At 46.1% G+C, this 23,851-nt stretch overlaps 1 protein-coding gene across 5 annotated transcripts in view; it reads right to left on the minus strand.

The window, feature by feature from the left end:
• MAD1L1 (MAD1 mitotic arrest deficient like 1) overlaps nucleotides 1–23,851 on the minus strand; it is a 582,466-nt gene that overhangs the window by 123,841 nt on the left and 434,774 nt on the right. For 4 of the 5 annotated variants that reach the window (XM_019512951.1, XM_019512948.1, XM_019512950.1 and 1 more), the window contains one exon: nucleotides 13,619–13,809. The exons of the other annotated variant lie outside the window; for it this stretch is intronic. In XM_019512951.1, coding sequence (XP_019368496.1) covers nucleotides 13,619–13,809 — 191 coding nt within the window. The remainder of the gene's footprint in view (nucleotides 1–13,618; nucleotides 13,810–23,851) is intronic. 5 annotated transcript variants of the gene reach the window in all.

Genomic DNA, 23,851 nt, shown 5'->3' on the forward strand with positions numbered 1-23,851 from the left:
AGCACTGAACCAGTATCAGACTGTCAAACGGGACTCTGGAGCTCTTGGCTCTCAGCCCTGTCCTTGTCCTGTTCGATGATGTGGTCTCTCCACGGAGGAGGGGCCGTCAAAGGAACACAGAGATGGTGGCCACAAATGCCCCATTCCTACGGTGCTGGGAATGTGATCAAATTTAAACTTGGTTCTGACTTCTTCCCTAAGGACCCCCTGCCTGCATTCATGCCTGCTGTGCTGGCTGGCGGGCCTTCAGGAAACTGCCCAGCAATCCTGTCACCCAGTCTCTGTTTATTCTGAAAAATCCTGTTATCTGGAAAAGCACCAGGGAGGAGATGACTGCGTTCTGCGCAACAGGATCCACACGCCTATGCCATCATTGCTAAGATCAGAGAGAGACCTCCATACAAACCCAGATCCTGCCAGGGGATGTGGCATTTACATGGGTAGAAACCACAGTCCCTATTCCCCAGGGAAACATTTGCTTGCTTTGTGTGCCTGTTGACAGGTTCTCCCTCCTCCTTCAGTTCATTTTCTTTCCTGGAGATTAGAAAATCTTTCATAGGGGAAATCTTTCATAGGGGAAATCTGGGGTATGCATCATATACAAGGAAAAGGATTCCCCACAGGTCTGGCAATTAATGCTGCCACTGCTCCCTCCTTTCCCCCTACCTCCCTGCCACCAAATTTCCAGACCTGTGGGGAGCCCCGTCCCTGACTATGTGACAAATTGGGACTATGTGCAGGGTTGGTCTATGGCCAGACAGTCCTGACCTCAGCACATAGCTCCAGAGCAAGAGAGAGGGTCCAAGTCCAGGACCACGTAGTTTCATAGATTCATAGATTCAGGGTCGGAAGGGACCTAGTAGATCTTCTAGCCCGACCCCCCCACCAGGGCGGGAGAACAACAAAACCCCAAAACAAGAAACGGGACTCAAATGAGTCCAGCCAGGTAGGCATCCAGCCTCTTCTTAAAGACCCCCAGGGTAGGGGCCAGCACCACTTCCCTTGGAAGTTGGTTCCAGCTCCTAGCCGCCCTAACTGTGAAGTAGTTCTTGCGGATGTCCAATCTATACCTCCTCTCCATCAACTTGTGCCCATTACTCCTTGTTATGCCAGCGGGCGCTAGGGGAAACAGCGTCTCCCCCAAACCCTTCTGGTCCCCCCTAGTGAGTCTATAGACGGTCACCAGGTCCCCCCTCAGCCTTCTCTTGTGGAGGCTGAATAGGTTCAGGTCCCGCAGTCTCTCACTGTAGGGTCTGCCCTGTTGTCCCCGGATCATGCGGGTGGCCCTCCTCTGGACCCTCTCCATGTTGTCCACATCCCTCTTGAAATGGGGCGCACAGAACTGGACACAATACTCCAGCTGTGGCCTGACCAGCGTCGCGTAGAGGGGGAGGATCACCTCCTTGGCTCTACTCGAGATGCACCTGTGGATGCACGACAAGGTCCGGTTAGCCCTGCCAACCATGACCTCGCATTGTCGGCCCATGTTCATCTTGGAGTCAATAATGACTCCAAGATCTCTTTCTGCCTCCGTGCTCTCAAGTAGGGAGTTCCCCATTGTGTAAGTGTGCTGCTGGTTCCTACTGCCCAAGTGCAGCACCCTGCACTTGTCCGTATTGAAACGCATCCTGTTCCTGTTAGCCCACCCCTGTAACCTATCCAGATCCCTCTGCAATCTCTCACTCCCTGCTAGCGTGCTCACCTCCCCCCAAATTTTGGTGTCATCAGCGAATTTAAACAGGTTACTTTCCACCCCATCATCCAGATCGCTGATGAAGAAATTGAACAGCGCAGGCCCCAGGACCGAGCCCTGGGGGACTCCGCTACCCACCTCCCCCCAGGTCGAGTATGACCCATCCACCACCACCCTCTGAGTGCGACCCCTCAGCCAATCTGCAATCCATCTGACTGTGTAGGCATCTATGCCACAGTCGCCTAGTTTTTTAACTAGGATGGGGTGAGAGACGGTGTCAAAGGCCTTGCTGAAGTCCAGAAAGACTACATCCACCGCGACACCTGCATCCATGGCCTTTGTGACCTGATCGTAGAAGGCAATCAGGTTGGTCTGACATGATCTCCCCCTAATAAATCCATGCTGATTGCCCCTGAGCATCATTTCTGATGCCGGCCCATCACAAATGTGCTCCTTGATGATCTTCTCAAAGAGTTTCCCCAGGATTGAGGTAAGACTGACGGGCCTATAGTTGCCCGGGTCCTCCCTCTTCCTCTTCTTGAAGATGGGGACCACATTTGCTACCTTCCAATCATCTGGCACCTGGCCCAAGCACCACGATCGCTCATAGAGCTGTGCCAGGGACCCTGCAACAACCCCAGCTAGCTCCCTCAACACCCTGGGGTGGAGAGCATCCGGACCAGCTGACTTGAACACGTCCCCAGAGTGTGGCCCCAGAGCCAGCGTGCAGGGTCAGACTAGGCATGCTTGAGCATGCTGGATTGGGCCCTATCATGCCATGCAGCCCCAGTGCCAGCATGCTGGGTTGGGTCCTGCCACATGGTGTGCTGGACTGGGCCAGCCCCAGCTCCGGTGAGTGGCTCCTGAAAACCAGTCTCACCCCTCAGACCTGGAGACCTCAGACCGCTGGTCCTCACCCTCTCCAAGGTAAGATTTTTTTTTCCTTTTTGGGGCTTTCCCATAATAAGGTGTATATTATATTCAGGGATGGGTTATATGAAAGAAAGAAAATATAATATTCTGAAAACTGTCTAGGTTCAGTCACAGCCCTCCTGCTAAGGGAGGCTGGGATAATCAAGGTAACAATTGACTAATAATGAGATCAAGATTGTGACCTACCAACAAAAGGAAGAAGCTCCTGTAGAGACTCGCTCTTTCCACTGTGTCTTAACAGCAAACTCTTACTCATTTCCTTCAAATCCACGACTCAAAGGGTCACAACCACTGCTCCAATTTGGCATGTTCCCCCAAGGAGTCCCTCAGAGAATGAGAAACACTCGGGGAATATGGAGCTCAGTTGACAATCTGCCGAGACACCAAGTATCTGAGAACTCAGCTTCCCAAATCAAAGTTCCCTCCTTCTTTTCATTTGCAGCTTTGTACATAAAGAGCTGCGAGTGAAACAGCAGGGTTATGGTTTGGTGACACAGCTCTGTGTGTTCTGCAAATTCACAGCAGTGTTAGGAAAAACTACAAGTGTGCATCAAAAGCTGCTTTTTAAAACAACCATTTCATGTGCTCTATAATGAGGCCTTTGTAGTTCCCAAACCCTGTCTTGGAGTCCTCTCCTTTCCCTTCAAGTGAGCCAATCACACAGCTCCAACCGGAATAGCCTTTTAAACTACGGACGATTAAAAACGAATGCTGTGAATTTAGAGCCGGTGGAAGGTGCAAAACAGAAACAAAAACAAACAAATTAAACCCCCAAGCAACTGGACAAAAACCCTCCCGCATGGGCAGACCTCTTCACACGGATCCACCAACGAGCCTCAACCCCAGGCTCTGAGAGCAGCGCTAAGAACTGGGGTGTTGTTGCCCAAGCACCAATAGTAAAAGCATTTGGTATAGCTGCACCCTAGATTTTTTAACTGCTATACATGCGATTAAGCTTCTGAGCCCTTAAGAGAAGTATATGAATGATACGATCCTGAATGTGTGGGGGGAATGGGAAGGTTAAGTTTCATAGTTTCATAGATGTTAGGGGCTGGAAGAGACCTTACAGATCTTCGGGTCCAGCCCCCCTGCACTTGGGCAGGAAAGACTGCTGAGATCAGATGACCCCAGGAAGATGGGCACCAACGCTAAGGTGATCTACTCCAGTGTCACGCAGCTGTAAAATAGCAGAGATGGGCACCAAATTCAAGAGTCTCCCAGTCCCCTACCCCAACCATTAGACAACCACTTCTCTCTCACAGGCAACTTATAAATGCACTCTAGGCCTGGTAGAGTAGCAAGGGCGCAGGGGTCTCATGGCCAGAAGGCCCTAGGGAGGGGGAGTGGGCTGCTGTGGGACACAGGGGTCCCATCATACTCCATGCATATAGACACATCAGAAGCAGCAAAGCACTTCCAAACCATACCTCATTCAAGCAGGTATTTAAAAAAAATTTTTTAGAGTGTTTCAGCCACTGATGGAGCACTCCAAAGGCTTAACCTTTGAAGCTTTCAAAGGCAGCGTCTGCCCGCACCCTTAGTTATTAGGTTAATTATTGTTGTGGTAGAAGTGGGGGCAACAGCTGCTGGAGGGGACAGGTGTCCTTCAGCAGGGCCACCTGATATCTGCAGTGCCCATTTGACTGCAGAAGGTCAGTGCGAATGCTGCCTGCTGTGCCTCAGTGGCTGAATGCAGACTGTACACGGACAACTTGGAAGCTGCCCAGTTTTTTAAATGGTTGCTTTGCCAAAAGAAAGAGTTCAGCCCAGGGCGGGAGAAAGAGCATAGAGCTCATGCCAGGAGCATGACAGTACTGCAGAGATCAACAGCACCATCCATAAGCTGCTGCCAGTAGGGCCTGGGTAAGCTGCGACACAGACCCTTGGGAACTCAGCTCAGTGGCCAACAAGAAAAGATTATACGGCACAGAGGCCAGCAAGGAAAGATTAAAGAGCCAGAGCACAGGGAGGGATCCCATGCTACTGATTGACCAGATGGTCCCCTGCAAATGGGTTTCACAGCAAGGGCTGTGTAACTACCCATGCTCTAACACAGCAGCCAGTCTTAGGCCGAGAGAAACCTTAACAAGCCCCTAATCTCCTACACTGCACCAGCAAATAAAACCCCTGTGTCCATGCCCTTTGCTTTGCATTAGGCACAAGCTCCATCACTGGGTGTGGGAAGACACTGCTATCATTAACAACCTGCCATCACTGCACTTTCTAAGCACTGAATGAACCCTCGCAGCATTCCTGGGAGTTGGGTAATGCGCTTATCCCCACTGTACAGATGAGGACTGAGGCCTGGAGATTGAAGCGGCTTCTCTATGGCAGTGCCAAGACTTGCACCCAGGTCTCCCATGATCTGGATTAGCATCTTAATCACTAGACTATTCTTCTCCTAGAAGAGCGCTACACCAAAAGGAGTATCTTGTGCTAGTTTCTCCTCTGAATCCTGCTGTTCTTTGGGAGCTCCAAGTGGACTAAAAAGAAAAACAAATCAGCTACACACTTAAGACTCTGCCAGCAGGAAGGAAAATTTAGGGAAGGAGCATATGTAGCGAGACAGAGACCGCGTCATGAGATAAAGCGTGAAATGAGCAGAGCAAGATGAAGACAGTAGCAAGAATTAAAGCTCTGTGCCAAGATGGAACAGAGGCAGGGACGGGGGCTGAAGCAAAATGAGATGTCAGGGTTTAAATCCCTGACCCGTTTGTATAACACCAACAGATTGCCTGACAGATCCTGTTTTAGAGCTGTTGATTACAGAGACCAAAAAAGTTCCTCGCTGACCTTTGCAGCAATTTGAATGTAGCTCATTTGGCAGGAAGGCATCACGCCTGCAAAAAACACCGGCATGTGCTTCTCGGAGCTGAGCAGGAACGAAATGCTCAGAAACCTGTCCAGGGAAACCGGGAGCAAAATATGAAAATAAAATAACAGGCAATTAGCAAGAATGAGGAGTTAACGCAGGCCCGCAATCTCTAATCAATCTCTCGCTGCCTGGTCTGCTCCACCGATGAGCTCCATTGTTACTTTTGATTGTGTGCAAGAGTGCAAGACGGCTGCGGGAAGAACAGCACTCTATCAAAATGGTGATTTCTTTCGACTCTCAAGACTCATCGAGTGCGAAGAGGAGGAAAGGGAGGGGGGAGGAGGAGGAGGAGGCAGAGAGACAAAAAGAAACAAACAGCTAGAACATGCTCCTCAAGGATACTTTACTTTGCCAGTGAGTTCAGAGAAGTAACCAGCACGCTGAATGTGTACGGGCAGATGCAAAGCTTCCGTAACCCAACAGCTCATGCCATCTGCAGCCGGACGTGACAATGTAGCCCAAACACTGGGACAGATCCACTTGTTACACTGCTCATGTTGAGACTTCAGAAGTAAGGTAGCACTGAGATCTACACCGGGTGGGTCCAAGTCAGGCTCCCCAGGCTCCCAGTTTGGGAGCTGCTCCCCTCATCGCTCTCCTGCCGCAGCTCCCAGGGGTGGGGCAGGGTGGTGTGGCCCATGGGACCCAGGGTCACCTGTGTGGCATAGCACAGCGCAGGAGACCTCTAGCATGAAGCCCAAGGATCTCTAGTTGCTCAGCGGTTGGACGGCCCTGACCTACACTAACGAAGGACTAAAATTCCCTCTTGCATACTTAAATGGTTGTATTCCACTTCCCCTCAACTAACTCTTCGCACAGTAACTGAACTTCCCTTTACAATTTCTAGGCCAACAATAAAATATCTTTGTCAGAAGAAACTTTTCAAAATAATTCGCCTCCCTTCCCCCCTCCCCATACCTTTTCATTTTTTCCAAATGTCCCCTGAATGCTAGTATTTTTCAGGTCTCTTTAGCTAAACACACAGTCTTGCAAACTCCACACATGCTTGGGTAGCAGATAAAGGGCAGCTTTAGAGCAGGGCTGTCCAACTTGTGGCTTGCAGAGAATGGGGCGGCGTGGCATGGCACGGCACAGTTTGCAGGGCCAAGGGCTCCTGAAGTCTAGGGAGCCTGTGCCTAGGAAGCTGGAGTGAGGGTCAGAGCATAACATGGTGCAGGGGAGGGGAGATGGGGAGAAGGTGGGGCAGGCAGCCCAGGTGGCCTGTGGCCCTGCTGGTGCAGCCCGTGTGGTGTGAGGCCCCTGGGAACTTCAAACTTGGGCAGTCCTATTTTTGCTTTATTTTTTTCTGCAAGGAAGGATGAGGGAGCTACTACTGCTTCCTGAGGCCTGCAATCCTCCAATCCACCCTGCACATACACCCCCCTCCAATACTGATTTTAGAGACACCATAAGAGCCAGCAGGGGCTACAAGAGAGGTGAACGAGGTCTTTGAGGCTGTGAGGAAGAAAGAGGCAGATGGACTGCAGGTGGACAGGAAGCTGTTTTTACACAAAGAAGAGCTACACGAGGTGATCTGTAGCATTTTTTCTGTTCCCCTCTGATCTCTGATAATGAAGGATAGAGTGATGACAAATGGTACAGATATATAGGAGTTGTAGGAATGTATGAGTGATAGATAGATAGACAGACAGACAGATAGATCGATCGATCGATCATACATTCGGGTAGGTAGGGTTTGTGTAACACGTGGCATATATAACTGCTGGTATGACATCACAACTTCAGTTACAGCATTTTAGGAGGCACAGTTCACTTGGGGCTCCCTCACTCAGTACATATGGAGTCTAGTTCACTTTTGCTATGATTCATGCCTGCAATGTTACCATTGTGACTCTTAGTAATTTTGTCTCGGTTTATATTTTTGCTTCGTAATGAGAGATTCTATTAAGCTACCTGCCAAGGGGTTACATCCATCTACATAGAAACATACAGCTTTTTGAACATGACAGAAACAATCAATCAATAAGACTTTATGTGAACTACCTAGAGCATCTAAGCCTGTCCAGGCTCCTGCTACAAATGCGCGTCAAAAAGGAGGAAATCTCCTTATTGCACACGCACCAGCATTAATATAAATGCTGAGAGAGGTAAAAACGATGAGAAGTTGGTATTAGGCCTATGACGCTGGAGAAGCTACTGACCTGCGATACAGGTGTCAAACCTCTAAGCAAATAATATAGATCATCCTTTAATGTAATGAGCAGTATGCAAGAGAGGGGAAACGCTCTGAGAACGGAGTGGGAGGAGGAAACAAGCAGAGGTACAACAGCACAGACATTTCTATTAAATTCCAGTAGCTGCTCCCCTCCGAGAGCCGTTAGTTAGATCATAAATACTTTTTTCTTTCAACACACCCCACCAATAATTAACATCCAGCTTATGTCTGTCCTTTCTGTGCCTCCCCGTAACATCAGCAGTCCCCTAAATGGCAGAGGTCTTTATTCATTCCCTGTCATTCATTCTGCTGCTGAAAACAATAGTTAAGCACATGAAAAGCATGCATTAGCTCTTCAGATTGCCTTCAAGTTTTACAACAACAGTTCTTCTTCACATATCTTCAAAGTCAGTCCTTTACATAGCTCCTTAAACAACCATGAATCAAAGACTCAGTGCGCACAGTGGCTGTTAATTTAACAGGCTGCAAAAAGCGGGGAAAAAAAGCTGTTGGTTTTATGACTACACGCTACCCACTCTGACTGGACACCAATAAAGGTTATATTTTGCAGTAAACTGTGCCAGCCCCGTCTGCATCTCTTTTGCACAATGGCTTCTGTTTGCATCTGCTGTCTAAAATTTTGGGGAGACTGCTTCAAGCCATGTGAGCTTCAACCTGGGGATGATTCCCAGTGCATCATTTCTGGGAGCAGGGCTTGCGCTGGGTAATTGCATCAGGAAAGAAAATCACAGCTAAGTAGTGGAACCAGGCAGAGAGCATTACAGCCTGGAGGACTGGACTCCGAGCATGCAGAACATAAGAGTGAACAACCAGCTAACAGGCTATCTAAATTCAGCCTTTCAGCCATGAGTATTTAACAGCTCAGGAACATAACCTCACAATGCTAATGGAAAAATTAGAGGGTTTAATTTGCTTATCAAGACAATAGGACCCAAGGATGATTAGAGGAGGCAGACCTTCCATTATTGACCAAGCACAGGCGCTGAGAGCCAGCAAGGTAATCACTCAGATTGCACACAGGAATACAGAACATTTCATGAGGACTCAGGCCAATGGCCTGTCCAGCCCAGCAGCCTGTCAACCACAGAAACCAGTACCAGAGGCTTCAGAGCAAGGTGCAAGAAACCATGTCAGAGATCATTCTGCAATAGCCTATCTACAGGGAGAGAGAGCTTCTTTCTAGCTTTCTTAGAGACTGTCTTCTGGCCTGAAACAAATGGTTTTACACTTCCCAGTTTTCCTATTTAGTGTAAATGTGAGTATACTCATTGGTCTCGTCTAACCCTGTTCTGAAGCCAACTCAACTCTTGACTTCCAAGGGTAGTTTGTAGCAGCTGCTTCCACAAGTTAACTTTTGTATTGTGTAGCAAAATACTTTCCTTCACTGGTGTTAAAGGTATAGACTTTCAACTTCTTGGATCAGTCCCATGTTCTTGGGCTATTAAAAATGGTACATAATTTCCCTATGCTATTCTTTATTTTGTATGCCTCTTTCATACTTCTCTTCCTCTAACCATTTTCATTGTCCTTCTCTAGCCCTCTACTCTTTGATTAGGATCTATCCAAAGACTGGGTTCAATATCATGCTACATGCATGCCCAAATATTGCCATCTTCACCTACACTCCAGCTTAAAACCAATGTCAACTAAACTGAATTATGGGTGCTCTCTTGGTCATTTCATATCTGATTTTACTTTAAACAGGCATCTCTAACATATAATTGTTGTAGAGAAACTGGTATGTTTTCATGGAGGTGGAAAATGAAAGAACTAAATAAAATGAGTACAACTTAGGTATCTCACTTTGGGCTGCTTTGCTGAGATATATATTCCAGGCACTTATGCAGAATGCAAAGAATATGTATTACAAACTAAAGTATCTAATGAACCAGCAACCGTAATAGAATATGAAGCTGCCAAGTAACTCGGTAATTGTAATGTATTACCATCCGCAAAATCATCTGAACTAAAATCCTGGTGAGGAGTCTGTACTTGACATTCCACAGCATTTAATTAAAAAAAAAAAAACACAGAGAAATAGAGCGAGCAAGACCATGCGAGCTGTGAAGTTTGAGATGTGCCTTTCTGCCTACGCACTCTCACACACAGGGGTTCTGAAATCATTGTAATATCCTTCAACTTGATGAGCTCATCTGTTGTGTCCAGAGGGATCTCCAATAAATATTGATAAAGGATTCACTGGAATTCAGTATTCATTTGGGGATATGGGCTCTACTTTTCATATCACACCATTCCAATTTAACTCTTTCACTGCTGCTTTGTGTGGTCCAGCACCACTCTCCACTTAATTTGAGTTGATTGGTAATTACAGCATACTAAGCATTTTGGAAACAGGCATCCATTGATTGGAAATACACAGCACTTTTTTCAGGTACCTTCAGCTACATCATAGTAGCTACTCTTGCATATCTGACTCTTGAAGTCTTACAGAAAATTAAATGCCACCAGCAGTGCTACTGAAACATACCCTAAAGGTTATGGGCAAGCTGCAGAAGCTTGTAAAATGCCAAGGGACTTGTTTGGTTTAATTACATAGAACCTGTTCCATAAATTGCACGAACGGCATGAACACAAGCAGCGTTTCCTGCTTTGTCACCTCTTCAGGTAAATGAAAAGCAGGCAGAACACCCACAGTTGGCTCTGGCTCAAAGAGTCTACAGACTAAACATACAATCCCACTGAGAATCCATAATCTGCATCTTCAGGTGTGCACAGGCATCAGCAGCCTGGACTGAGCCAAAGAAGAATCTGTTGTGTATACTTTGCTCTTAATTGTGACCAGTGGCTTTGGGGGTGCAATTGGTTACGAAAAGACATGGAAAGAGAGTAATATTTTGTAGTTGGAGCACCTATCAGCACATCTGCTCTTCCTGTATAAAGACAACTGATCCCTTGACTTTGAGAGATGAGGCGAGACAGGTATGGCAATCCTACAACACGATCGATGCGATCGTGGAGATGGTTCCATGAAGGCACTTCCTGCAAAAGCAGGAACTCTAAACTTCCACCGCTCACTTTGGTGACACTGAATTTAGTACTGGGGAAACTCTTGGGAAGGAAACCTTAAGTGAGGGAGGTGCAGTATTTAGAGATAAAGATAAGAACTTGTGCTCAGTTATCACGCTTCAGCAGCTGACCTGTTTATTTGGACAATGCATGAAGTCAAACTTGGTACTAGTGGAGGCAAATGAACGACAACGCCGGCCAGGCTTAATTCAGGTGGGCAGCGTGTAATCTTTACATATGCAGCTGGCTGGTGTGTTCAGCCCAGACCAGCCTGTAACACTGCTGTTATTACCACCCCTGCCTTCCTTACTGAATGGGCTGCAGGTTGGACTAAGGTGGATGGAATTGGGGCTGATGCAGACAAAAGATGACTCAGTGCGAGGATGAGTCAAACTTCATTCACCTTGTGACAAGGCACGTTTGAATGCAGGATTCCAGAGGCGCGAAAGCTGCCTTCATTGCTCCATCTTCGCTGTCTAATGCTTTCAGGCACTTCCTGAAAATGCACAAGCGCGGAGGGGGTGGAATTGGGGATCGTTTCTCCGATGTGCCGAGCATGCCCTGTGTTCTTTTTCTTCCCTGGCTAATGCAGGAGGCAACAGGACATAATCAGAAGCCCATAAAGACAAGCATTTTACTACACTTGGCCTTATCTTAGTTCAACCAAGCCTCTTAGCTGCTGTCTTACTTTAACCCTTAAACCCTTTCTGTTGGTAAGTTTTCTTTTGGGGCTCTAATGTGTAGTAACAAGAATCTACCAGTCTCATTACCTAAAGAAATAAGACCCCAGCACTCCATACTCTGTATGTGGCATTAAGTCTGCTGAAGCCAAACTTTTCCAGCTTCTGCTTGCACTTCTGCCTCCCCTACTGAACTCCTCAGGCATCCTCATCCTTCCTGCAAATGAGACACATACCCTAGTGGGATCAGCTGGAAGCAGATATGATTTTAAGTGCTAATTATGGCTGCCATTGAGAAAGGGGAAGTGCTCCTGCTTGCACTGTAAACTTGGGCTGTTTGCACTTGCTGAGCAGACCAAGGTGCTATCTGTTTGCTCTTCCAGCCAGCAATGAGACACTGGGGGAGATGGGAGTCTGCTTTTAACTCTTCACTTCTGATTATGTGACTTTACAGTTTAGAATGGAGTAATAAAAACAGAATTTAAAGCAAAACAAAAACCCTCCTAAATTTCATGATAGGAGAAGTGTATACTCGGGAAGACAGATATTTTACTATATAGAGAAATAAAGCAGATAGCATCAAATGTAATCCCAATGTAAGGATACAACTAAATAGTTTGATAAGGCTGATATAACACCTCAGCTCTCTCAGGGAAAAAACAGACCTCAGATGTCATCAGGGACAAAGACTTTTACCTTGGGATCCTACAGGCTACAAGCCCTTGTCCCTGCGAAGGATCTGACAACACTTTTCCTCGGACAACTACAGCTAATTCAAGTTAACTGCTATTCATTTCATGGACATGCTGAATGTGTGCAGGGCTGTTTTGTTCCCAGGCTGTGACTCAGGTGAATCAGAACCGACTCAAATTGAACTCTTTTTACCCTCAAAGATAACAGATGTGCAAGGAAGGCAGTGCCCATCAAACCTCTGCTCCACCCTAAACCATTCAGCCAGACCACTACGGCACTTAACCTGGTCTAGAGTAGGAAATGATGGTTATTATCTGTCCATGCTTTCAACACGCACAGCACATATGTATGGCGACACAGCACAAATAAGGATGAGACCCTGTCCCAAAGAGAATACAACTGACGTTAAAACAAGAACAGGAAGTGATGACAGATACAGGCTGGAGTTTGCCTGACTGGTGGTTTCACATGTTCCCGTTTTCTTAACTTTACCCAGACTATTGTTTAAAAGGATCCTCAAAGAAGTGAGTTTTAGAACAGAAAAGGGAAGACAATGTGATTAACATTATGATCCGTTGGAAGACCTTATCATAAACAATCCCCATTGGAAGTCATTAAAAAAACAACTTTTATTAGCCAGGAGAGTACAAATAGCCTTCACCTCTTATGCCTGTACTCAGCTACTATTTTTTATGCCAGAAAGCTACTCAGAAACCCCGCTCCAACTAACTATAAAGTTTGAGTGCTCCAGAGTTTCAAAGGATAATTGCAAAAGAGGAACGATGAATGCAGGGGACTTGCATCTGTAGCTGACTTTGGCAGGTTTTTTTGCATTCTAATTAATCTGGAGTAAATGAATGTAAAGAGCATGATGGTTTCTGAACTAACAACCATCTCTCATCCTGTGTAACTGAGATCTTTTACCATACAGCTCTAACGTGTTTAATGCTTTGATGAGTCTCCATTGTCAGAACTTCCTTCAGGCCATATGTGCTAGCTCTAGGAGAAAGCCCAATTTGAACAAAAAACACCCTGAAACAGAGGAGCAGATGGGATTACTGGACCCTTACCTCAGTGGGTGAGAACCTCTCCTGGTTAGGAAGATGAGCCTTGTGTTCATACATTCCTCTGGCGCACAGAGGGTAAGAAGAAACTGCTCCAGTATATATCACTGATGGCAGGAAAAGGTGAGATCCAAGCCTAGATTCCTACCGACATTTTTTTTTAAACTCTTGTGCAACTCCACCGGCTTCAGTTAAGTTTTTCCCAATTTACTCAGGTGTGAGGTAATGAGAAGAATGAGACAGACCCAAAATCTTTTCACAGATTTTTTGAAAATGAGGAAGCCTCTGCCTCCTCACTGTAATCAAATCAGGAAGGTGGCCAAACGCGTGGGAAAAGTGTTGTGTAACAGGGCTACTGACATTGTATTCTTTAGCAATTAAAAAAGAAAGCATGTCCTTGTGGGCTACGTGCTATTAACACAAAGAGTCAGGTGGAGCAGGGGAGTCCAGACTTACTTTAAAGAGCAGGCAATCCCCTTGGTGCTCAGCATAAATGGAGGTGAGCCGGTACTGGTTCTCAGTAGTGATGTCAATCTGGTACCCAGTCAGGGTGTAGCACACCTTGCGAAACTCCTGGATCTTGGTTTGGAAAACCTCTTTCAGCCGTTGGTTTTTCAGTTCTGCACTTTCCACTTGCTTCTTAAGCTCTAAGGAGAGAGGCAGGGATGTGGAGAGAGAAGGGAAGGGAGAAGGCATTTTGTTATGTTACATAACCATCAAGTGGGACTTGCACCTTATTTATGCATTTAGCTAAGGCAAGTGAGATGCAAGGGTTACCCCAATAAGAAAAAGAACAAGCAAGCAGTGTCTAAGAAATCCAATGAACTGAGGGCTCTCCCGCAGCCAAGCAAGGATAACCCATAGTTGAGCTGCATATTTTAGGGTCAATAAAAGATGTTAAACTGGGATCTGAAGAAACAGACAAGTTCCACAAGGGCTGGATTTGTCTTTTGCTTGGTTCATCTTTTAAAAATAAGCTACAACATTCAAATCTACACCCTTCCCCTCTTCAGTTTCCATTTCCTCTAGAGAGCCCAAGAAAAAGGGATAAGTTTCTGAGCAGGAAAACAAAAAAGCTGTTGCAAATACTACTGTATGGAAACATGTGTGACAGAAGACAATAACAGGGGAAATCTTCTTCAATGCACACTTGATTTGACTGTAAGTGCTTTGGTCTCAAATTGTCACACTGTCTAGCAATCCCCTAAGACTTGGGGAAGGGGCTTTTATTGTTACAAAAAGCCTGAAGAGCACTACTGTCTCTTTCTATTTGCTGCCTTAACTGGACTAGTCCCTAGAAAAGAGGGCCTCGGGGGCTGCCTGCCACTCACCCCGTGTTTTATTGCTGCAAAGGGAGCCGCCAGTACTGTGAATCCTTCAAGAGGATACACAACAATTACCATGAATCTTTCACCCAAGGTGCCTTCCGAGTAATTAAACCTTGATTTATCCCCCCATTAATTACAGAGATTGGCTTTACTTAAATAGACACTTGAGATGCCTCCCCAGTCAGCCTGTTTCACCAACACTGCAGTCCAGGGTTAGAAAAAGGCTTGCACTTTTTAACAGCAAATACACAGACTCTCAAATGGAGAATTCCTGCCTCCTCTTTGTCACCCGCAGTTTCAGATGATGTCTATACTACACTTGGAGGAGTAACTGCAGCACAGGCTGGTTTTTATTTGGCTGGTTTGGGTATCAATAACAGAGCTGCCATGACAGCACGGAGTTCACCACAGGCAACTGCCTGAACACATACCAAGGGTACCAGTCTGGCTCATGCAGCCTGAGCTGAAGCCCAGGCTGAGCAGACTCTTTGCTGCTCTTGTCACCAGAAGTAGCCAGCCTGGTCTGCCTGAACATGCTGCCGTCCCATCTCCTGGCTTCAGTGTAGACATACATGAGGAGATGTAATGACAAGCACCTGGGTCAGAAAAGGCCATGGCATATCCGTGATCTGTGCTAATGCAGCTCCAATTTGATCCACCTGAATCTCCAGGCTGCTTAAGAAGCACAAGAGTAGTCTGGGCCTCTCCTGCCACTCTACAATACTCTGCCAGGGCATTGTGGGTGGAAGGAGGGTTTACCGAAGGCAGATGTATGGAGAAACACTCAGGTGAGTCCAGACAAATTAACTCAAGGTGTGAAGTTGAAGTGCGTTAAACCCCAGTGTGAACACTCTCCCGCAGAGGTCCAGCAGCCTTTGTTTGCTTTAGCTTAAATCTTCAGAGACTTTTCCGGATTTAGCTAATGAAAGCATGCAGACAGAAGCTTAACACACTGCGATGCCACATCTTTAGTTAATTTCCAGGTTGTCCTTGTGTAGACAAGCCTGCAGGCTTCCTATTTAATCAATCCTAGATCACCCCCATCCCCACACTCCAACTCTGCTTCAGCAGATGAATCCGCCGGGCCCTGGGAAATGTATCGTGCAAACTCATTCACTGAAGTGTTGCTATAAAAAGCAACTAGCAATCACTGCAGGAAGACAAGGCAAGTGGCATGCTTCAAAATCCTGTCCACACGAGCAAGAGGCTCTCCTGCTGACTGATGCATTGCACCTGCCGGTGGCTTGCAAGGGCTGTGCATCTCCTGACCACCTGCTTTAACTTTCAGTCACATTCATCACTGTACAACCAGAGTCGGTCCTGCGATTGTTATTTTGCAGCTACAACCTTTCCCCATCATTTTGGTTGGTCCTGGCCCCCCTTGATTAATCGAGTAATCATCCTCTGAAATCAGAAGGTTAATTGGCCACTCTGACCTCAATATTCTCACCATCTTCATTCAGCTATGCATTCCCAAGACAGAACTGTTACAGAGAAAATCCCTACGTATAAAAGTAAAAATTCACTGACCACATTTCAGTGGTGAGTAATATTTCACCACTGTCAGAGGTGGCATTGGCTTTAATATATCTCAGATGTCCAATGGGGATAAAATTAAATTTTTTCTAATAAGCAAAGTCTAGCCTTGGAGAAGTAAATATGCCTCTTTCCAGCTGATCGGAAAAGCTGCCTTTCCTGACTTTTATAATCTCAGGAGGTAGAAGTGGCCCTAATTCATGAACTGGTTGAACAGCTCTGTACATAACTGAGGATTCTTGTTATTGACTGATGTAATAATGTACAGCGAGTGCCTCTATCACTGTTTGTCCTTTAAACTTGGCTAACATAGTAGGCGTTCGACAACTAGAGTGTGTCCACTGGGCTGCAGTCCTGCAACCAACTCACATTATGGGAAAGGACTTCTGGGTTCAAAACCTTCTCATCAAGAATCTTGTCATGCCTCCCACCCCTACCCACTGTCTCTTAGGCTAGGACAAAGGCAGCACTTGGCATAATGCACCTAGTCCCATGCCTGGGACTTGGCCTGGAAGGTACATCTTAAGATTTACGGGAAGAACAAGAGGCTTATAGCTCTAGCGAGCACTCATTTCCTCTGACCTAGCCTGTTGGATCCTTCCCTCTGTGTTGTTCCTGTTATACGTTCCAGGTCGCCTTGATGGGTTTGTCTTATCATCATTCCAGATACACTTGTCAAAGGGTTTTTGTAAACACAGGGAAAATGACCTGTTGCAGGCAACAGGTATCAGCAATTGGTACAGCAACTGAACACGGCTTAGCTGCAAGGGTACATAGAGACAAAATGCCTTCAGTGCTATTTCAGAAAGTGAGACTAAACCCCAGTCATACAGTGCAGATCACCCTTTTTGCCACTTGTAGAAAAATCACACTGTGGTATCGTTTCAGCTGTGCCCCCCACAGATACCGAACAGCAGGACTTCCATTTCCTGCCAAGATCATCCCAAAGTGCTCTCGCCCCCACACCTTGCCCTTCTCTTTGGTGATTTGCAGGAAACTACAGTTCCTGTTTGTCTTTTCTGCCTTTATTTCTTATCACACAAATATCTCTTTGCAAAGAGGGCTGCAACCCACATCTCTAAGTGCTCCATCCTCCAGCGGAGGCCTGCTGGTGGAAGAGGCCCTTCTGGCAGGGAGACCCATTGGGTGGGTGTTATACTGGAGCTCAGGAGATTCAGGGTCAATCTTTACTCTGCTGCAAATTTCCTGTCTGACTTTGCTAAGTTGTGTAAGCTTGATCTGTGCTACAAAACTTTACCATCTCAGCTACAGGTGTGCAAATAATACACCCCCTTGCCATCACAATTATAATAGCAAACCCTCAGTCTGGATGTGGCTCTGCCTACAAGAGATGCCTTCTGTCACTAGAAGAGGTAGTGGAGCAAAGCTAGCCAAAAGCCCCCTCTGTTGCCATGTGCAGCATCATTATTAGGGGCTTCTGCTGCAGCCCTGTAATGCGAAAAATGTGGACAAGTCTTAATTTCCCTGTGCCTCAGTTCTCCATCTGCAAAATGAAGATAAGAGCAGGGCCTACTAAACAAGGATGCTTTGAGGATAAGTATGTTACATTCATGAACCATTCTGGAGGTACCCAGGCACTACAGTAATGAATGCTATATAAATACCTAATATATCTCTCTACAGGGATATTAACTGATCTCCTTACTAATATCTTCTGCCCCAAATAAAGGTGTTAACCTTGGAGACAACTCATCCTATGCTTTGTTCCTGAGACGCAGTTGCACATATAATTGTCAGGCTTTGCCTACATTATTGTAGGCAGGCCAGCCTACTTTAAAGTGCAATTAGCATGGGGTGGGGGGGGAAATCAACACGTTAGGGGAAAAAGCTCAAGACATGGCTACGCAGAAAGTTTGACAAAGAAGTGTCCTGTCTGGGGAGGGGAGGATCGAGATATATTAGCAGAGCAGGTTTTTCTCATTACACCATTAGCTCTGCCACCCGCTCCAAATGCCACCTACAGAACAGCGAGTGTCTGGAATCTCTAGTTCTTTCACAACATCCCAAGAATTACATTTAATTATATCTTTAAAAGACAGTGTTTGAAAACTCAGATCTCTGTTTGGTGCATGCTGTTTGACACCCCTGCTCCTGCACAAGTGGCCAGGAGGAGTTGCAAGCTGAATCTCAGGAACTCTGGGATGCAGGAGGTGCATACTGCAGAAGCGTCCAACGTCCATGAGAGGGAACAACAGCCTTTCCTGCAGACAGCTGTCCTACTGGGACAACAAGAAACTTTAAACTCAAGGGAGGATACTTGCTAGGTCTAAGCCTTGCTTGTTTCTTCAGCCAAAGTTAAGAAATGTGGTGGTTTATTTTTGCTTAAGAAAAGGATAGGGAGTGAGAGGAGTAGAAAGCATGAGAATGAATTCTAACATCCTACTACCAGGGACTGCTTTATATTTTGGGCAAGTCCTCCAAAATCCAGACTGTGCCAAAAAGGATCATGGGAAAAATCCTCTGTGAAAAAAAAAAAAAAAAATCACAATTTGTTAAGAAATTCATATCTTCAACTTATTAACTTCCTCTTGTTAATAACTTGCCTTCAAACATCTTGTATTTTCAAACACTTGCATCAACTTTAATGAATAATTCACACTAGTTTGGATAAATAAATAAAATATGAAGTGGGCATCTTTCGTCTCTCGCATGGAAAATGTCACTGCTTTTTATTTTGTTGCTTTTATGTTCCTTAAGTTTAGAAAAGTGTCACAGGTTCAACTTGGAAATATCTTGGCTTGGGTTCAGCATCTGAATGAGTGTTTAGTTAGGTCAGTCAATTAGATCTCTGGTCTCCTAAGTAAAGAAAACCAAGCTATACTACGTCTTACCCCACAATTGGCCTGCGGAGCCTCTTTATTCAATCTGCCAGACCAAAAGAGTTTGGGGTTGTGGCCTGCCATAGAACTTGGGGCCCTTTGGCTCTTCCGGCTGTGGCCATCAGTGGTGAACTTAGCTTGCCACCATTATGCCTGGATCATCACTGTGCACCTAGACCCTTGCTGCAGTGGCCATGGCAGCCACCCCCATGCCCTGGGCTGGGTTGGGCCCGCAAAGAGCCCTGTGCTCCAAATCCAGCCCGGAGCCCCGGATGAGTTTGACATCCCTGTTGTATCCAACAAGGAGTCATGAAACAATGGTGCTATGAATAAGATAAAAATAGCATTGGACTTAGCTAGCTGGCTTAAAGCATGGACATCTGAACAATTTACTCTGGAGGAAAACAGGGTGGGCGTTACTGGATGTTAGCTGCTCCACAGTAACTGCCTGTGTGTAGTAGTTTCTTACTCTCTTTCATTGAGAACTAAACTACCAGAACTTAGCATCTGCTTATCGCTGGGGAAAAGCATGCACTTGGACGGGCACCAGAGTGGTTGTCATGCGATATTGTAAATAGCTAGTATGTCCATATCCTTTGGCTTTGCTGTAGAGCTGCCTTCAGGCAGCATCATAAAAAGGACTTGCACTGGAACTGGAGAAGAGCAAATAAGGCTCCAGAGCAGGTGTAAGCAGTTGCTGTCCTCTCTAGCACTATGCCTGCCTGTCTGGAGTGTCTGGAGTCATTCATTCCAACTCTCTAAGCACAAACTGCTTCTCAGGTTATAACACTATCCTCCTGCCATCTCATCCGAGCATGTCTTCACGAGATTGCATTCAAATGTGCTAGCTAATGTTGCTGTGGGAAGCACTGTGCTTTAAGTTGAACGAGGACAGACAGCTTGGCTCCATGCTTCTAGGTACAGGTGAGTGGACGTCATCACCACCACCTCAGTTTAACAGTCGTGACACAATTAGCTTGGCTCCGTGAGTCCAGCTCACAAAGTGGTTCACCGATCAGACTGACAGACACCTCTAGCTTCTTAACCTCCATTCTGTCCTCTCTGTTGAACTCTCCACAACTCTCGTGCTGCTTTATACTCTGGGATCCTTGTAGAGAGTTCCCCTTCCATCCTTGAGCCGAAATCATCCTTTTTGACTTAGTTTATGATGGACATTCTCTGTGAAGAGGTTTGTGATACTGTGTGAAGGACACCATATAAAAATAAATTGCATAGTATTAAATAAAGGCTAATAGGAGAGGAGCAAAGTGTTTTCTGATCTAGGCAAGTTTATGACCGCTGTTCTCTAGAGATAAAATTCACTTGCTGGATTTTATAGGACGATTTTATGCCTGGGGTGTGGTACGGTGGGAGGGAGATCATGCAATCTGAATGGCATGGCAGTTCCCTACCATGCTTATAGCTCTGTACAACCCTATGGTCTAGTGAATTTGAATTAAGCTTTGGAAAACTTGCAATTTGTGGCATTACAACCATGAATTATAACTTTTCTTAAAGGTAAAAAATAGTTTAATATAAAACAGACTGCACAGGCTGCTTGCTTTAGCTCCTAAGTGGTATTTATTTAATCAGTCAACATTTGTTTATTTTTAAACTGCATGTACCCTATGGTTCAGTCTTCACCTCCCCTTGTGTACTGTCCCTCCGCCCCATCCTCCATCCACTACCATGCCCTTCAACTCACTTAGAGATGAATTTTCAGATGGTACACGTTTTAAGGGTCTCTACTGTCCCATGTTGCCACAGTTCTGACCCTAACATGCCTGGTGATTTTCACAACAGGTTTTTCCTACCAACATACACAAGGACTTTGAATGCCATCCTCACTTACAGGAGATCACACTTGTTTGAAGACTCTTTACATACATGGTTCTGATCAGATACAAGAATCACACCTGGTTGCATGGTTACTGAAGGGGTTCTCAGTCTGGGGATGGCAAACACCCTGTCAGAGGCTATGTCATAGTAAGCAAAGAGCTGAGAACTAGTACGCACTTGGAGTGAGCGCAGAAGAGTGAGACTGCTCTGGTCAACATCCAGCTCCTGTAGTCCATTTCTAGCGTGGTGTAAAGGTAGCACGCTAGCTTTAAGCTTGCTAGTTGATATACTGGTAGCGTCATCATCATCAGCTGCAGCAATCTTTCACAGTTGAGGATGACTGTCACGGGCGACTGGTGCCTCATGAGTCTGGGGGGGCATCCACAGAAGCTGGCATCGGCCGCGAGGACAGGGCTGGCAAGCACCTGCAGATGCCGCCAGTGGTGAAGGCGGCGGGGACAGCCCTGTCGGGAGGCCATCTGCCCCTCCGTGTCCTCCCTACCAGTTGCCTATGAACTGATCGTCTTCCAAGACTGTCTTACCTGTGGGGCCGAAGATGGCTGACGAGGCTTATTCGAGATTGATAAACTCTACTGCAGCTCAGATGCATGTTTCCATGCAGGATGGGTGGCTTTGGGTCTTGGTTCAGGCTGCAACATGCTGTTTCTGCTGCTCCTGCTTTTGCATCTGCTGTTGTAGTAGTACAGTTTCAAAGTACCAAGATCCTTGCTTTAGACTCTTCTTCCACTTGGGGTGGTCCTGGGAGATAGTTTGCCATGAGTTGATGTGGACATTGCATTTTTTCAAGTTGGCCTTGAGGTCATCCTTGAAGTGCTTTCTCTGCCCTCCTCTTGAGCATATGTTTTGACTGAGCTGGGAGAACAAAATTTTCTTCAGGAGTCAGACATCCAGATGACATGGCCAGCACAGCGAAGTGGATGTTGGATGATCATCGCCTCGCTGCCTGTAGTGTTTGCTTGCAAGAGGGCACTAATGTTGGTGTGTCTGTCTACACACTGGATTTGAAGGATCTTCTGCAAGCAGCACTGGTCGTACTTCTCTGGCAAGGTCCATATCTCAGTTCTGTGCAGCAGGGTGCGGATCATGACTGTCTGATAAACCATGAGCTTGGTTTCAGATCTGATGTTGTGATCTTAAAACACCTGTTGCCTCAGGTGTCCAAAGGCTGCACTTGCATATTTGAAGAAATACTGGATTTCTTTGTGCAGATCAGCCTTCTGCGAGACAGGGCTTCTGAGGTCCACGAAGTGCTCAACGTTCTCCAGAGTCTCACTGTGAATCTGAATTACTGGAGCTGGGGACTTCTCATTAAGAGCTTGTTCATGAAGGACCTCAGTCTTCCGAATGTTAAGCGTCAGATCCATTTTTCTTGTATGCCTTGGTAAGGACATCAACAATTGCCTGAAGGTCTGTTTCCGAGTGAGCACACACTACAGCATCATCAGAGTACTGGACCTCAGTGACTCAGGTTGGGATGGTCTTACTTTTGGCTTTCAGTCAGCTGTGATTAAACAGCTTACCACCCAATACAGTAGTTTAGCTCCACTCTCAGCTTTATGCCACTGCCCAGCTGCAGTAGCATACAGAGTAGCATTGGCTACAAAACCTGCCAAGAGGGCACATCTACACATGTGCATTTACTGCACAGTAACCAAAATTACTGTGCAGTACACATACATGTCTACACGTGCACACCTGCACTGCACAGTAAATATAGCAGCTAATGCCGACTTGAGCATCAATTTGATACCTGCATCATTCAGGTATCAAATTTACGGCTGATTAGCTACTGTGCAGTAACACTGTGCGTGTGGACTGACTTGGAACTAACTTTAGTCACAAGTCAGTCCATGCACAGTGTTAATGTGCTTTAACACCTGCATGTGTAGACACTGGCCTATTCTCACTTACTGTGCAGTAAATTTAAACTGGCATAAATACATGTGTAGATGCACCCAGGGAGTAGGGTAATTTAACTCACACCAAGCTCCATGCTGCTGTACCCCTAGATTGTGACTAGTACCCAAGGTAGCTAGCATACAGATCTCGTGGGTATCGTTACAAAACACTCCAGTCACTACAGCGAGTGTGGTGTAGACACCTTTGTGATGGGAATTGCTTCAGGCTTGACCTCTGCCCCCAAGTTAACTCTGCAATGCAATGGCTCCACAAAGGAGGAAAGGAGGAGTCATCTTCCTGCTAAGCTCTGCTGAGGTAGGCAGCAAGGGCAGCAAGACGGCCCTTTTCTCTCTCTTTCAATTTGCAAAGGGCAAAGGGGAGAGTCACTTGAAAGTTCTTGAGCCTTGCAGACAGACTGTTCTCTCCTTGTAGTGTATAAAAGCCCACAAGTCTCCAGTTTCCGTGGTAACTACTATGTGTCACACATTTTGGAATCACTCTGACTTTGTGTCTTAATGCATCCAGTTCAGCCTTATCCTCATCTTCACGGTCCTACAGATTCTTGTCCACATGTGTACTCCCATGTTAGCCGATTCCCTTCCCTTGCTTTCCTGGAGCCCATACCCATCCTTTAGCCTTGACACTCCCATTGTACTCCTGCTTCTCCAGCATGGACAAGGACTAAGAGGACTTACTATGCACAGGGGGCAGGAAGCACAGCTTGCTTTTCACTTCTCCAGCCTGTTGGATAACATTTCCTTAATGATCAACCTCATCTCTACAGAAACAGAGCGAGCGAGAGAGTGAGCGAGCGAGCGTAGACCCATAGAGATGTGTTGATATGACAGTATAAAAGCTTTATAAGCCAAAAGTTAAGATAGTCACACAACTCTCAGAGGTGAAATGAATTATCCAGGTTGTTCCACAAAAGTGTTAGCACAACCCTTTTTAGCCCCTGAACTGCTCTTTAACAACATGCAGATAAATGACACTTCATAGAGCAAAATGCCGTTATCTATAATGGGAGACAGTTGTTAACTTGACAGACATGAAATCAACAGATTAACCTAACACAGAAATGTACTTTATTAGAGTATATTGGAGCATGTTTGCCTCCCAATTCTGGGGTAATAAAAACATATCCCACAATATCATCTGGCATCTGGGGGGTTTTTCTTTTCTTTTCTTTTTTTTTTTTTTTTTTTTTTTTCTTTTTTGGACACACC

The sequence above is a fragment of the Gavialis gangeticus genome, unplaced genomic scaffold (assembly GCF_001723915.1).
Source record: "Gavialis gangeticus isolate Ggan-Ray unplaced genomic scaffold, GavGan_comp1, whole genome shotgun sequence".
NCBI classification, from domain to species: domain Eukaryota; kingdom Metazoa; phylum Chordata; order Crocodylia; family Gavialidae; genus Gavialis; species Gavialis gangeticus.